The sequence below is a fragment of the Hibiscus syriacus genome, unplaced genomic scaffold, assembly GCF_006381635.1.
Source record: "Hibiscus syriacus cultivar Baekdansim isolate YM2019G1 unplaced genomic scaffold, ASM638163v2 tig00001291_pilon, whole genome shotgun sequence".
Lineage (NCBI taxonomy): Eukaryota > Viridiplantae > Streptophyta > Magnoliopsida > Malvales > Malvaceae > Hibiscus > Hibiscus syriacus.
Genome location: NW_024061858.1, coordinates 18,647 through 34,757, shown reverse-complemented (window position 1 = coordinate 34,757; position 16,111 = coordinate 18,647). Strand labels below are relative to the sequence as shown.

The 16,111-nt window shown below is 36.4% G+C and overlaps 2 protein-coding genes across 2 annotated transcripts; one reads left to right on the top strand and one right to left on the bottom strand.

The window, feature by feature from the left end:
- The first annotated feature begins 1,338 nt into the window (after positions 1-1,338).
- On the top strand, positions 1,339-4,370 carry LOC120124192 (putative UDP-glucuronate:xylan alpha-glucuronosyltransferase 4). Its single transcript, XM_039142918.1, has 2 exons — positions 1,339-2,059; positions 3,350-4,370. Exons 1-2 carry the CDS (start codon positions 1,339-1,341, stop codon positions 4,294-4,296), a joined length of 1,668 nt encoding a protein of 555 aa, XP_038998849.1. The 3' UTR covers positions 4,297-4,370.
- A 9,474-nt stretch (positions 4,371-13,844) lies between these two features.
- LOC120124264 (pentatricopeptide repeat-containing protein At3g05340-like) lies at positions 13,845-16,092 on the bottom strand. The gene is given in 2 exon segments (XM_039142969.1): positions 13,845-15,842; positions 15,845-16,092. Coding segments are annotated over 2 exon segments (1,962 nt in total). The 5' UTR covers positions 16,088-16,092; the 3' UTR covers positions 13,845-14,123.
- Between the last annotated feature and the right edge of the window lie 19 nt (positions 16,093-16,111).

Here is a 16,111-nt window from a genome sequence, read left to right as displayed (position 1 = left end):
TCATATACGACATACATATATTATGTAGCATTGAGGGTCTTGTCTAGAATTTAAAAATTAATCCACTAATTACTAAGAATTTTGAGTTATTTAAGTCTTATTTTATAACTTAATTTTTATTTATATTTTTTAAATTAAATTTTTTAATATTAAACCAGATAAATGTTTAATTAGTTTTAATTGAATAAATTTTTTAATCACCATTAATTTCATGCGGAAGCCTCTAGGCTTACATGTCAGTAAAGCACAGGATTCATTCTTGAGTAAGGAATCCCATAAAGTGGCACCTGGAAACTAGTTGACATCCAAAGCAAATCAGCATCCGAAGATAAAAGAGAAAGAAGAAGAATTATCTAATTCACAACTATAAAAAGCTTATGTCATACAAAAGTTGGCTGCACCCATAGCAGAACTCAGTGCCCCTTTTTATTTAACTGCCTCATGTAACCACATATTCCAAACAATTGCACCAAAAAGAAGCTCCCAATTCTCAATCGGATGAATCATGTCATGAGGCTTACCTAAGTTACATACAATCCACTCCCGGATGTTCATGTTCAGAACAAAGACAGCTTATCAGGTTTCACTAGTGCACTCCAGATGGCCTTAGAGGAGGGACATTGCCGCAGCAGATGATCAACATCCTCCACCGGGGCAGCACAAAGCGGACAAGAACTATCCACAGTGAAATACCGTCGTTTTCTCTCCGCATTAACCAACACCCGCTCCCTGCAAATGAGCCAAAGGAACATTCTAATCCTCGGAGGCCCTCGATACGTAGCAATTACCTCCCACGCACTATCCACAGGTGCATCCCAATTTAATCTTTAATCTTTAAAAATAAATTAACTTTTTAATTAATCTAATAATATAATTTTGGACAAATTACCTATTTGGCAATCCACCTATTACTTAATTTTTGTTTTGGTCACTTAATTATTAGTTTTTCAAAATCATGCTTAATGTACCGTTTTAGTTATGTTTTAGTCACTTATCGTTAAAAAATTAATGATGATAATAACGTGACATTATTATCTTATGTCACGTCAGTATTAACGAATATTACTTTGTAATCACCTTAGCTTAATAAAAAGAAAAATTTGAAGATTAGAAAAAGTTCTTACCTTTTTTGGATGAAGAGATTGAAAATTATACCTATTTTGTATATCTAAAAATTATAAATTAATACAATAAAAAAACTCTAAATCCACGTACATGCATGCGCGTGACAGAATAATATTACCTAACAAAACCATGCACGTGTTATATTTTCCTTCAAAGTATCTTCTCCTCTTTCTCCTTCAACGTTCCAATAAGAACACAACCAATCCTCCAAAAATGGCTTCCAAACCCTCCATTAGCAGCAAAAAAGTTCCCACTCTCCAATTAATATTTCTCTCTTTATGCTTGATTATCTTAATTTTATTTTCCAGATCAAATTACCACATTATCGATGCACTAACACTCGATGCCGAACCGCCTGTACAGCTCAAAAATCTCGATCTTCTTCTTCAACATGAGATTCAGGGTAAGGAGAAGATTAAAATCGGTCTGGTTAACATAAATTCCAACGAAGAAATCGAATATAAATCGCCCGGTTCGATCATTAGCACCGTTCACGTCCCTTTCGATAGTGTTCGCAGGGGAACAAAATGGGAGGATTTTTTCCCTGCTCAGAATTCGAGCCATCCAACGCCGTGTCCAGAGATTCCGATGCCGCCTCTGGAGGATTATGATGACCTCGACGTCGTGGTGGCGAAGCTTCCGTGCAAAGGGAGGACCGGGAGAAGCGGGCCGAAGGATGTGCTTAGGCTTCAAGTTAATTTGGTGGTGGCCAATGTATTGGTGGCGAGCGGTTGGGTGATGCCGGACATTAAACGGGCGGTGTACGTGGTGTTCGTCGGTAGTTGTGAACCGGTGCCGGAGATTTTTGTATGCGAGGATCTGTTGAGGAAAGTGGATGACCATTGGGTGTATAAGCCTGAGTTGAGGAGGCTTAAACAAACGGTGCTAATGCCTCGAGGCTCTTGCCAAATTGCTCAGCCATATGGTGAAACAGGTCATTTACTCCCTAATCTCCTCATAATTGTTCACTCTACACATGATTTTGATTAGTTCATTAATAGATATAATATTTTAAATTTTCAGTAATAATGAAACCAGAAAATTTGTTTTAATTTCAATGAGATGTTCATTTTATGAATGGATTAAGTCTAAAGAATAAATTAACATCTTTAATCGAAATAAAATAGAAAAGGGGTAAAATGAATTGAAATCCTTACAAATATTACGAATACAACAATATTATTGCTTTTAGAAATGTTCAATGTATTTAATTTTTTATAAGGTATTTACTTTTTATTTCTGGTAAGGTATTTAATGTCAATGGATTGCTAATGATGGGCAATTCATACAATTACAAAGAAAATGTTAAGTGTTATTAAAAGGGTAGATTATAAATTTTATCACTTAATTTTGATTATATTCTTATTTTGACCAGTAAACTTTAATTTTTTAATTTAATTACTGATTTATTTATTTATTATTATTCAAGCATTAAATAAAAAATAATATCATGCATGACTCTTTTTATATTGACATGAACTACATTTACAAATTTAAAAATCGTCTATTGGTCATTTCATCTTTTTGTTTCTCTTTGTTTCTTTAACAATGTCAAAATCATTCCTTTTCATTGTTTTCTTTAATCACAAAATATCAATGAATTTGTCTCGTCATTTTCTATCATTTTATTAATGTATTTTTTAAAATTTCTTTAAAATTCACGATATTTAATCCAAAAAAAAAAAAAAACGATTTTGATCTACAATATATATTTGTACTCATTGGCACTTGACGGATGTAAGTATTGTTCAAGGTAGGCAAATAATCCGAATTTATTTATATTAGTTATCTATTTTATTGATGATGTCCTTCCTAAAATTTTATTTATGTCCACTCAATACAAAAAAATTATGTTATTAATATATAATGTCCACTCTTAAAAAAAAATTTGGATCCATTATTATTTGCATTGTTTGGTTAGCGTGGAATCAATATATATAATTGTTTTAATTTTTCCTCTATTAAGATCTAAAAGAAATATTTCATCATCGAGAATTAAAATGAATATGAAATTAATATTTTTTTATTAAAAATTAAAGGAAGTTTTAAATTTTTTTATACTAATTTTTTTAAAATAAATAGATTATCCAATCAATAGTTAATGGCAGAGTGACAGAAACTCTTTGAATAATTTATGAAAATGGAATTCAAACGTCATACAACAAATACCAAATTATCGGTTCCTTCTGTTTCCTCTTTAGTTTTTATTTAGTGATTTCTGCAGGCAAAGAGGCATGGAGATATTATTCAGCTGATCATGAAAGGTTAAAGCTGCTAAAATACAGTGCATTCCATCAAAGGGAAGCCTATGCAACAATACTTCACTCCTCCGAAGATTATGTTTGCGGTGCCATTGCTTTAGCTCAAAGCATTCTCCGAACCAACTCGACTTCGACTCGAGATTTTGTGCTTCTTCATGATGAAAACATAACCCCAAAGTCCTTAGAGGCCTTAAAATCTGCTGGTTGGGAAACGAAGCAAATAGAGCGAATCCGAAGCCCCTTTGCTGAAAAAGATTCTAACAATGAATGGAGTTATAGTAAGCTTAGAGCATGGATGCTAACATGGTATGATAAAGTGGTTTTCATTGATGCAGATGTTCTAGTTTTCCAAAACATAGAGTGGCTATTTGTTTACCCTCAATTATCCGCTGCACCAAATGATGGCACTTTGTTCAATTCCGGGTTAATGGTGATCGAGCCATCGTTGTGTACGTTCAAAGATCTGATGGCTAAAAGATCAGAGATGGATTCATACAATGGAAGTGTTGAGGGGTTTCTGAATGAAGCCTTTACATGGTGGCACAGGTTGCCTTCTGATGTGAATTTCCTCAAGGATTTCAAAGGGCAAGAAAGCCCGAGTCGGGAGATGATCCCGGACAAAGTTTCAGCGATACATTATCTTGGGTTGAAGCCATGGATGTGTTACAGGGACTATGATTGTAACTGGGATAGGGAAGAAATGCAGAGGTTTGCAAGCGATAAAGCTCACGAGAAATGGTGGCAAGTGTATGATGAAATGCCAGAGACACTGCAACGGTATTGTGGGCTAACTAAGCACACGAATTCGAGATTAAAGAAGTGGAGATGGATAGCTACGAGCCTTGAACAACCTGATGAACACTGGAAGATAGGAATAATAGATACTCGACAGTACAATCTTGGTCATTGAAAAAGGGTAAGTGCTAGATTTCTGAAGGGGAAATCAAACAAATTATTTCTTCTTCTTTTCTCTAATGCGTAATAGTATGTTTTTGTTTTGTTTGTTTGTTTTAGAATTTTATGCAAGATTCAGAAATTTGGAACAAGGATTCAATTTATCCCTCAGACCTCTTTATAGAAAGTTCTAAAAATATTTTCAAAATAATAAACACCAAGACTTTCTACCCATCAATTTGTATACTATTTCCTTTTAAACATTTTGGTCTCCAGGTTATGTTTACAGAGTTTTATAGTACTATTGTAACATCCTCCATACCGGGTTAGTGATTAATTTGTAAAGTTTCAGCATTTGGTGATTTAAGTAGAATGATGGAAGAGTTCAATGACTTATTTGAGTTATTTTGTGTAGGATTAAATTATAAAGAAGGAAGATTAGAAGGATAAAATGATCTTTTTATAGCAATATAATTATTGGGGTTAATATTATATTAACCACGTGGATGTATAGGAAATTAAAAACAAGCTTCCAGAGTCATCTTCTTCTTTCTTCTTCTTCATACGTGAGACCCAAGCTAAGGTAAGATTCTTTTGTTAGTGAATTTCTTGATGAATTTATGGTTGATTCATGACCATTAGGCAATAGTTAAGCTTAAAGGAAGTTTAAATTGTTTTAAAACCTCAAGATGAGAAGTATATGAAGAATTAAAGAAATGAAGTAGAAAAGTGAAATCTTATATTAGAGTTCATAATAAGAATTGGAAGTGAGATTTGACTTGTCATCAAGTTAATTAAGGGATATGAAGTGTTAGAATTGGAATTAGAACACCTTGAAAATTTAGTGTGATTCTTGAATGCCATGTAAATGATGGAATTTTGGGTTTAAAGAAGTGATTATGGAATAGAAATGAGTTTAAATATGTGTATGGAAGTTAGGAATATTAAAGGGAGTAAAATATGAAGGTTTAAGCTGAAATGAAGTGAATTTCGAGCTCAAAATAGGATTTCTGGGCTAGGGGAATCGATACCCATTCAAAGGGAATCGATACCCCCTCAAACGAATATGAATTTCCAGAACGCTAGAGGGGAATCGATACCCCCAGGGGGGAACTGATTCCCCCATAATAAAAAAAAAGAAAGAAGAGAGACTAAACTATCAATTCCTTAAATTGGTAGGCTATTAGAGGTTAATTTCAAGACTTAGGCATCTGATAATCATCTTGAAAACTTTGCTTATGTAGATATTGAGCCTAATCGAGTTCTGGAACCATCGACAAGTAGGATCAATCGAGGGAAAGACAAAGAAATCTAGGTGAGTGCATATGCATAGCATGAATATGTATTTTATTCAGTTCTAGACTTGTGATAAGTCTAGATCCAATATTTTGATACATGATAGTATTTCATATTATGATATATGACATGAATCCATACCATATGCATTATGGGACATGAATATGCAAGAAAAGTTATATGAGTTATGTGATAAAGGTATGAAAATAATATGTCTACGTGATACAAATTAGATAAATTGTGAAAGCCCATGTTATGTAAATGAGAACTATAGATATAATTGGCATGCCAAGGGTATAGGGTCTATGTGGTCCTTCGGGACATATATGTATTCTTTGGAACATGTGTGAGGTCTGGTGAGACACCTACTTGATCCTTGGTATATGTATATGATTCTTAAGGAATGATATGTGGTCCTTCGGGACATATATGTATTCTTTGGAACATGTGTGAGGTCTGGTGAGACACATACTTGATCCTTGGTATATATATATGATTCTTAAGGAATGATATGTGGTCCTTATGGACATTATTCTATGGCACTACGGTGCAATTCTACGCGGCACTCCGGTGCAATTCTAAGTGGCACTTAGGTGTAATTATACGAGCTGTGGTGACAGCATAGTGCACAACCTCACAATACTCACATACCTTAAGTTCTCTGTATGGTACCATGGGCTAATGAACTTACTAAGGCGAACTTATGAATGTGAATTTGATAAGTATATGTGTAAGAAACATGGTTTTGGTTATTGCATTGTTTACATACATCTTATTACTGCAACCCATCTCATTTTGGCAATTACTTTATATTTATTGATATTATTATTATATTGCCTCACTAAGTCGATGACTTAGCGTGTGAGTGTTTCACACGTAGGATCCGATAAAGTAGATGATCGAGGTTAAGCAGCTGGACAACATTACTCCTACAACTATCAGATCAGAAGCAACTTAATCAGTAGGTCATTTTGTTATGAAAATGGATGTTGGCATGTAATTAAAGAGTTAAGTTGTGTATGCTCTGAATATTTTGGTAAACTTATATCACCATATGTATATTATTGTATTTTTCGTAATATAAGTTCAAGTATTTTATTATTATTTGTAATGAGTTGTGTTTTAAAAGTCAATGTAATATCTTTGACTCGTATCCGGGTTGGGATACGGGTTGGGGGTGTTATATTTAATGGTATCAGAGCTATGGTTTAGCCGATTCTAGGCATAAACCAGAGTCTATAGAGTCTTTAAATGGAATACATGCCAACAAATAGTGAGAACTTCTGATCTGGTATAGTATGAGTATGTTGTTTTGCTAATAGAACAATGTGTTTATTCTTATTAGATGTCCAGACATAATAGCTCCCGAAGTGAAGCGGGAGAAGATAGGCCTGCTGAAAGCAGTAATTCACCTGCCCTGGCCAGGCAAAGTGAAGAACAGGCATCTCAAGGAGTGCCTATGCAAGATCAAGATATGTTCTTCAGAACGTTAGACGTTATTCTAACGCGTCTTCAACCTCCTGCTCCACCAACTCAAAGGATGAATGTAGCAAAAGAGTTAAGAGGTTTAGGAGCTCCCGAATTTAAGGGAGAAACCGAAGAAGGTCCGGTTGCGGCAGATCTTTGGTTAAATGATTTAAAAATCATGTTGGATGGTCTCCACTGTTCTGAAGTGGAGAAGTTAGATGGAGTTGTCTCGTTGTTGAGGGGTCAGGAGAGAATATGGTGGACGAACGTCACCATGAGGATGCCCAGTGACCAATTGACTTGGTCTTTATTCTTAGATGAATTTAAAAACAAGTACATTGGAGATCAATTTATTCGATAGATGAAGCATGAGTTTTTGAATTTGAAACAGATGAACCGGTCTATATATGAGTATGAATGTGAGTTCAACAAGTTGAGTAGGTTTGCATCCGAGCTTGTGCCTACTGAAAAAGAGGCTTGTGAATGGTTTGTGGAAGGTTTACGCCCTAGATTGAAAGAGATGTTGATAGTATTAAATTTGTACTCGTTCCAAGAGGTGATCAATCGTGCCAAGGCTCTTGAAAGAGCTCAGAATGAGAGATTCGGGGATTTTAGAGTTCAAACATCAAAGAGAACGGGTGCTTCTTCTAGCTCAGTACCATCAAAAAGGGGAAGAGACTCAGGATTTCGATCACAAGTTAGATCAGAATCAGTTGCATCGTCTGCTAGGGGAGCAAGTCAGGCAAGACCTAGACAGACGCAGTCAGTGGGATCTGGTGCTGGGAGATCTACTCCGAGTCAAGCGAGACAGTGTCAGCACTGTGGGAAAAACCATTCTGGGGCTTGTCGGATGGCTGCTGGGACTTGTTTTCGATGCGGAGATGCCGGACATTTTATCTGAGATTGTCCATTGATAGTTGGTGAGCCTTCACCATCTGAAAGAGTTGGTTCTTCCTCACAAAGATGACGAGGAAGAGGCAGAGGAAGGAACTCGTCTGAATTCTCTGCTCAACCTGAAGTTCGATCAACCGCACGGGTGTACAATCTAAATACAAGTGAAGACCGTGATGACCCTGATATTATAGCAGGTACTTTTCAGTTGTATGCTAAATTAGTATTGGCACTGATTGATCCGGGTTCTAATTATTCTTATATTACAAGTAAGTTAGTAAAGGAATTGAGGATTCCCTTAGAAGCTACGAGTAATGAGATTATAGTAACAACTCCGTTAGGCTATAGTGCTCGGGTAAATAAAGTCTGTAAGAGGTGTCCCATAAAGGTTCAGGGAATTGAATTCCCTGCTAATCTGATGGAATTACCCTTTGAGGAGTTTGAAGTGATTATGGGAATGGATTGGTTGTTCCGTTACTATGGAGATGTTAATTGCAGATTGAAAAAGGTAACCCTGAAAAGTCCAGGAGGAACAGAGATAAGTGTGAGCAGTGAAAAGTTTAATCCCTTAGCAAATGTAATGTCAGTAATGTCAGCTAAGAAGCTATTGCTACAGGGATGTCAAGGATTTCTTGCAAATGTGATAGATTTAAGAGCTATAGAGAAAGGGCTAGAGGAGATTCCAATAGTTCAAGAATTCCCTGAAGTTTTTCCGACTGAGTTGCCAGGATTACCTCCAGATAGAGAGGTAGAATTTCAAATTGAAGTAATGCCAGGAACCGCTCCAATTGCAATGGCACCTTATCGGATGGCTCCGAAAGAATTGCAAGAGTTAAAGAATCAATTGCAAGAGTTGTTAAGAAGGATTTATTCGACCAAGTGTGTCACCTTGGGGAGCTCCGGCGTTATTTGTTAAGAAGAATGATGGATCAAAGCGTCTCTGTATTGATTATCGACAGCTTAATAAGGTGATCATCAAGAACAAGTATCCCCTTCCGCGCATTGATGACTTGTTTGATCAACTAAAAGGAGCTTCGGTATTTTTGAAGATCGATCTACGTTCGGGTTATCATCAATTGAAGATTCAGGAGAAAGATATTCCGAAGACGGCTTTCAGAACGAGATATGGTCATTATGAATTCATCATAATGCCATTCAGAGTAACGAATGCACCAACTGCTTTTATGGATCTCATGAACAGGATTTTTCAGCCCTATTTGGACCAGTTTGTTGTTGTCTTTATTGATGACATACTGGTTTACTTGAAGTCCATTGAAGAGCACAACGCACATCTGAGGCTAGTTTTGCAAATTCTCAGGGATAAAAATTCTATGCGAAATTGTCCAAATGTGAATTTTGGTTAAACGAAGTAATTTTCTTGGGGCATGTGATCTCGGAAGTTGGGATTAGAGTAGACCCTCAGAAGGTTAAAGCTATAATAGACTGGGAAGTTTCAAAGAATGTATCTGAAGTTCGGAGTTTCCTTGGACTTGCCGGTTATTATCGAAGATTCGTTAAGAATTTTTCGATGATAGTGCTGCCTTTAACAAAGATGATGAGAAAGAATGTACCGTTTGTTTGGACTTCTGAATGTCAAGAAAGTTTTGAAGCTTTAAAGAGAATTCTGACGGAAACTCCGATATTGGTTCAACCGGAATCTGGCAAGAATTTTGTAGTATACAGTGACGCATCCCATAACGGGTTGGGGTGTGTATTAATGCAAGAAGGGAATGTGGTAGCGTATGCATCGAGACAGTTGAAACCACATGAAAAGAATTACCCCACTCATGATTTAGAAATGGTTGTTGTAGTATTCGCTCTCAGGATTTGGCGTCATTATCTTTATGGGGAGCGTTGTTACTTATATACGGATCATAAGAGCCTGAAGTACCTGATGACTCAAAAAGAGTTGAATTTGAGGCAACGTAGATGGGTAGAGTTCTTAAAAGATTATGATATGATAATTGACTATCATCCCGGAAAAGTTAACGTGGTAGCAGATGCTTTGAGTAGAAAGATGTTTGCAGCTTTACGAGCTATGGATACAAGATTATCTTTAACGGGAGACAGTGGTCTTTGTGTAGAGTTAACCCTTAAACCAGCATGGTTGGAACGAATAGGAGAATTGCAAAGTAAAGATAAAACATGTTTGAAAAGAATTGAGCAAGTAAAGAGCAAAAAGATTAAAGACTTTGAGATTAAGTCAGATGAAAATCTATATTGTAAAGGAACAATTGTAATACCCGACAATGACGACTTGAAGAAAGAAATATTAACAGAGGCTCATTGCAGTCCGTTAACGATGCACCCGGCTGGAACCAAGATGTATATGGATTTGAAGGATCGATTTTAGTGGTCAGGGATGAAACGAAGCATCACCGAATTTGTGTCTAAGTGTTTGATATGTCAACAAGTCAAAGCTGAGCATCAAGTTCCGTCAGGATTATTGCAACCGCTTTTCATTCCTCAATGGAAATGGGAAAATGTTACGATGGATTTTGTTTCGGGGTTACCCTTGACTCCGAACAAAAGAGAATCAATTTGGGTAATTGTTGATCGATTAACTAAGTCAGCGCATTTCCTTCTGGTTAGAACGGATTTCTCTATGGAAAAGTATGCAGAGCTGTATATTAGAGAAGTTATTAGATTGCATGGAGTGCCTGTTTCCATAGTCTCTGATCGAGACCCTCGATTCACTTCTAGATTCTGGAAATATTTGTATGGAGAGTTAGGGACTCGTTTAAACTTTAGTATGGCTTTTCATCCTCGGACTGATGGGCAATCAGAGAGAACTATTCAGATATTGGAAGATCTGTTGAGAGCATACGTAATGGAATTCAAAGGATCATGGGAAAAGTATTTAACGTTGGCAGAGTTCGCTTACAACAATAGTTATCAGTCTAGTATCAAGATGGCCCCATATGAAGCATTATATGGAAGAAAACGTCGTACTCTATTAAATTGGTATGAACTCAAAGATCGAAGTGTTCTTGGTCCGGATTTAATTCAAGATGTAGAACCGAAAGTTTGAGAAATTCAGCATAACCTCAAAGTGGCCTCTGATCGGCAAAAGTCCTATTCTGATCTTAAAAGAAAGGAGATTGAATTTGAAGTTGGGGATAAAGTGTTTTTAAAGGTATCTCCATGGAAGAATGTGTTGAGGTTTAGTCGGAAAGGAAAGTTAAGTCCCCGGTTTATTGGACCATATGAGATTGTAAAAAGAGTGGGACCCGTAGCATACCAATTGACTTTACCACCAGAAATGGAAAAGATTCACAACGTATTCTATGTCTCAATGCTTCGAAGATATCGATCGGATCCCTCCCATATCGTAAACCCAGAAGAGATCGAGGTACAACCGGATTTGACTTATGAGGAAGAACCGATTCAAATTTTAGCTCATGAGGTTAAGCAATTGAGGAACAAGACTATCTCATTGGTTAAACTTTTATGGAAGAACCACAAAGTAGAGGAAGCAACATGGGAGCATGAGGAGGATATGAGGAATCAGTATCCCCATCTCTTTTCTTATTGAAAATTCGAGGACGAATTTTCTTAAGGGAGGGAGATTTGTAACATCCTCCATGCCGGGTTAGTGATTAATTTATAAAGTTTCAGCATTTGGTGATTTAAGTAGAATGATGGAAGAGTTCAATGACTTATTTGAGTTATTTTGTGTAGGATTGAATTATAAAGAAAGAAGATTAGAAGGATAAAATGGTCTTTTTATAGCAATATAATTATTGGGGTTAGTATTATATTAACCACGTTGATGTATAGGAAATTAAAAACAAGTTTCCAGAGTCATCTTCTTCTTTCTTCTTCTTCATACATGAGACCCAAGCTAATGTAAGATTCTTTTGTTAGTGAATTTCTTGATGAATTTATGGTTGATTCATGACCATTAGACAATAGTTAAGCTTAAAGGAAGTTTAAATTGTTTTAAAACCTCAAGATGAGAAGTATATGAAGAATTAAAGAAAAGAAGTAGAAAAGTGAAATCTTAGATTAGAGTTCATAATAAGAATTGGAAGTGAGATTTGACTTGTCATCAAGTTAATTAAGGGATATGAAGTGTTAGAATTGGAATTAGAACACCTTGAAAATTTAGTGCGATTCTTGAATGCCATATAAATGATGGAATTTTGGGTTTAAAGAAATGATTATGGAATAGAAATGAGTTTAAATATGTGTATGGAAGTTAGGAATATTAAAGGAAGTAAAATATGAAGGTTTAAGCTGAAATGAAGTGAATTTCGAGCTCAAAATAGGATTTCTGGGCTAGGGGAATCGATACCCATTCAAGGGGAATCGATACCCCCTCAAACGAATATGAATTTCCAGAACGCTAGAGGGGAATCGATACCCCCAGGGGGGAACCGATTCCCCCATAATAAAAAAAGAAAGAAAGAAGAGAGACTAAACTATCAATTCCTTAAATTGGTAGGCTATTAGAGGTTAATTTCAAGACTTAGGCATCTGATAATCATCTTGAAAACTTTGCTTATGTAGATTTTGAGCCTAATCGAGTTCCGGAACCATCGACAAGTAGGATCAATCGAGGGAAAGACAAAGAAATCTAGGTGAGTGCATATGCATAGCATGAATATGTATTTTATTCAGTTCTAGACTTGTGATAAGTCTAGATTCAATATTTTGATACATGATAGTATTTCATATTATGATATATGAAATGAATCCATACCATATGCATTATGGGACATGAATATGCAAGAAAAGTTATATGAGTTATGTGATAAAGGTATGAAAATAATATGTCTACGTGATACAAATTAGATAAATTGTGAAAGCCCATGTTATGTAAATGAGAACTATAGGTATAGTTGGCATGCCAAGGGTAGAAGGTCTATGTGGTCATTTGGGACATATATGTATTCTTTGGAACATGTGTGAGGTCTGGTGAGACACCTACTTGATCCTTGGTATATGTATATGATTCTTAAGGAATGATATGTGGTCCTTCGGGACATATATGTATTCTTTGGAACATGTGTGAGGTCTGACATACTTGATCCTTGGTATATGTATATGATTCTTAAGGAATGATATGTGGTCCTTATGGACATTATTATATGGCACTACGGTGCAATTCTACGCGACACTCCGGTGCAATTCTAAGTGGCACTTAGGTGCAATTATACGAGCTGTGGTGACAGCATAGTGCACAACCTCACAATACTCACATACCTTAGGTTCTCTGTATGGTACCATGGGCTAATGAACTTACTAAGGCGAACTTATGAATGTGAATTTGATAAGTATATGTGTAAGAAACATGGTTTTGGTTATTGCATTGTTTACATACATCTTATTACTGCAACCCATCTCATTTTGGCAATTACTTTATATTTATTGATATTATTATTATATTGCCTCACTAAGTCGATGACTTAGCGTGTGAGTGTTTCACACGTAGGATCCGATAAAGTAGACGATCGAGGTTAAGCAGCTGGACAACATTACTTCTGCAACTATCAGATCAGAAGCAACTTAATCAGTAGGTCATTTTGTTATGAAAATGGATGTTAGCATGTAATTAAAGAGTTAAGTTGTGTATGCTCTGAATATTTTGGTAAACTTATATCACCATATGTATATTATTGTATTTTTCGTAATATAAATTCAAGTATTTGACTATTATTTGTAATGAGTTGTGTTTTAAAAGTTAATATAATATCTCTGACTCGTATCCGGGTTGGGATACGGGTTGGGGGTGTTACAACTATGTTACTCGGATTTGGGTGTGAATGTCAGACACGAGTGTGTATCAGACACGGGTATGTTCACTTCAAGCAATTCTGATAAATCAAAGAACGATCATGACCAATAAATTCACTAACAACCATTTTAGAGCTTTCTTTTCTATAGAAACGGATAAAAAGTATTTATTATGGTTCTGAGTTATTATAGATCAAATTGAAGATAAAACATCAACAAGTTTACAAAATATTGTATTCAACAAGTTTCTCTATTAATGGACAAAATTTTGGTGCATGGAACTTGGAATAAACATCTTACCTGGAACCTGAGTTGCTTCCGCTCTTCATTTTTATTTATTTATTTTTAAGTATCCATGTTTTGACACCTGTATCCAATGCATACTTAGACACGGGTACAAGGATATAATCCTCCGACGACCCTCCAAATACATGTAAATCATACATATACCTATGTTCGACACTTTACTCGAGTTGGAGTAACATAGCCTGGCACATAATCTTCATCCAACATGAGTTCCGATAGCTCTTCCAGAATCCCATACACAGCCTCTGCTTGTGGATGCATTCTATCTTGAACGACGAAGCTGTGGACTTTCTTTTCAATCTCTATCCAACTTATACCAGTTTCTTTCGACACCCTGATTTCCTTCATTCTTTTAATGGTCCTTGCTCGTTCTTTCCATTTTCCTCGAGAAGAATATATGTTCGCCATTGATATGTATGGCACTGGACTTTCAGGTGTTTCCAAAATCAGCTGATTAGCTGCATATTTCCCTATCTCAGAATCACCATGAATGCTACAAGCACCAAGCAATGCTTGCCAAACAAGCACATTGGGTTTAACATGCAATCCCTCAATGAAAGTCTTAGCTTCACTGAGGAGCCCTGCCCGGCCTAACATGTCAACCACACAAGCATAGTGTTCTGCCCTGGGAATAATTCCGTAAACATCAGTCATCGACTTCAAGACCTCCATACCCTTTTCGACTAAGCCTACATGGCTACAAGCATGAAGCAAAGAGAGGAATGTAACATCAGTTGGCGCTATTCCTTCTGATTTCATTTCCTCATATAATTTTAGTGCTCTACAGCCATCCCCGTGACGAGCAAAAGCTGCAATCATAGAGTTCCATGAAATTGAGTTCCTTTGAGACATTCGAGTGAAGACTTTGGCTGACTCCTCTAAATCTCCACACTTCGAATACATGTTGATGAGCCCGTTACTGACATAAGAGTTGAAACCAAAACTTCTTTTGATGCTTAAACAATGAATCTGCTTGCCCAAACCCAATGAAGTATCCTCATCAAATACCCCCAAAACTGCTGACAGAATGTTCGGATCAATTTCGATTCCTGACTTGAACACTTTAACAAAAAACAGTTTAGCTTCTTCCTCGAACCCATTTTGTGCCAAACCTACAAGAATTACAGTCATGGAAACCTCATCAAGATCTTGTGCAGATTCAAAAATCTGCCATGCATCATTCACATTCCCACATTTAGAATACATGTCCATTAGTGAACTCTCGATACAGAGTTCAGACTGAATCCCTAACTTCCATAAAAGACCATGAATTTGGCGCCCTTCCATCAGTGCTTTCAAACCAGAACATGCTGTCAATGAGCTTAAATAAGTTAAAGAATTCGGACACACTGATCCCGAACGCATTTGATTAAACAATTCCAGGCTTTCGTCGTACATTTCATTTTGCACTAAACCTGAGATCGTAGCTGTCCAAGTAATAACATTCCTTTCAAACATCACATCGAAAACTCGCCTCCCTGAACTCACGCATCCACATTTAAAATACGAAGTAATCAAAGAATTCCCTACCCTAATTTCCTTTAATCCACTGAAAAATACTAATCCATGCATCATCTTAACAACAGAACAAAACTCTACTCTATCACAAGCCGATAAAATAGTAGTCAACGTCGCTTGATCAAACCAACAAAAACCCGATTCCCTCATTTGTTTGAAGTATGCAAAACCCTTACCAAACTCCCCGTTCCTTAAAACCCCAGAAACTATCGTGTTCCATGAAACGGTATCTCTCATTGGCATTTCATCAAACAGCTTGCTCAAAACAGTTAAAGTGCCACATCTCGAGTACATTCCAAGGAGAGAATTCCAAAGAACAAGAGCATTATTAGAATCCTTAAAATCTCCACATGGTTAAAAAATTCAGGGTTTTTGATAAAGGAAGCGTGGATGGAGGAACCCAGAAGGAAGTATCCCTGTTTCCCAGAGGCTGATAAAAGGAGGCTTAAGTCTAAATGGTTAAGAACAACTCTGGGGAGATCTGAAGATGGGAATTGGTAGAGTTTCTGGATTTTGGATTGGGGGAGGATGGAAGGGAAACATGATGAAAGGTGGGGAATTAGTGTTTTGAAAATCCATTGGGATTTCATCCATGAAATATATTATTTGTTTCA

Excerpts from the sequence above, each read along its gene's own strand:
- LOC120124192 (XM_039142918.1), top strand. The coding sequence starts at position 1,339 with ATGGCTTCCAAACCCTCCATTAGCAGCAAAAAAGTTCCCACTCTCCAA. Across the intron at positions 2,060-3,349 it reads TCAGCCATATGGTGAAACAG|GCAAAGAGGCATGGAGATAT; the intron begins GTCATTTACTCC and ends TGATTTCTGCAG.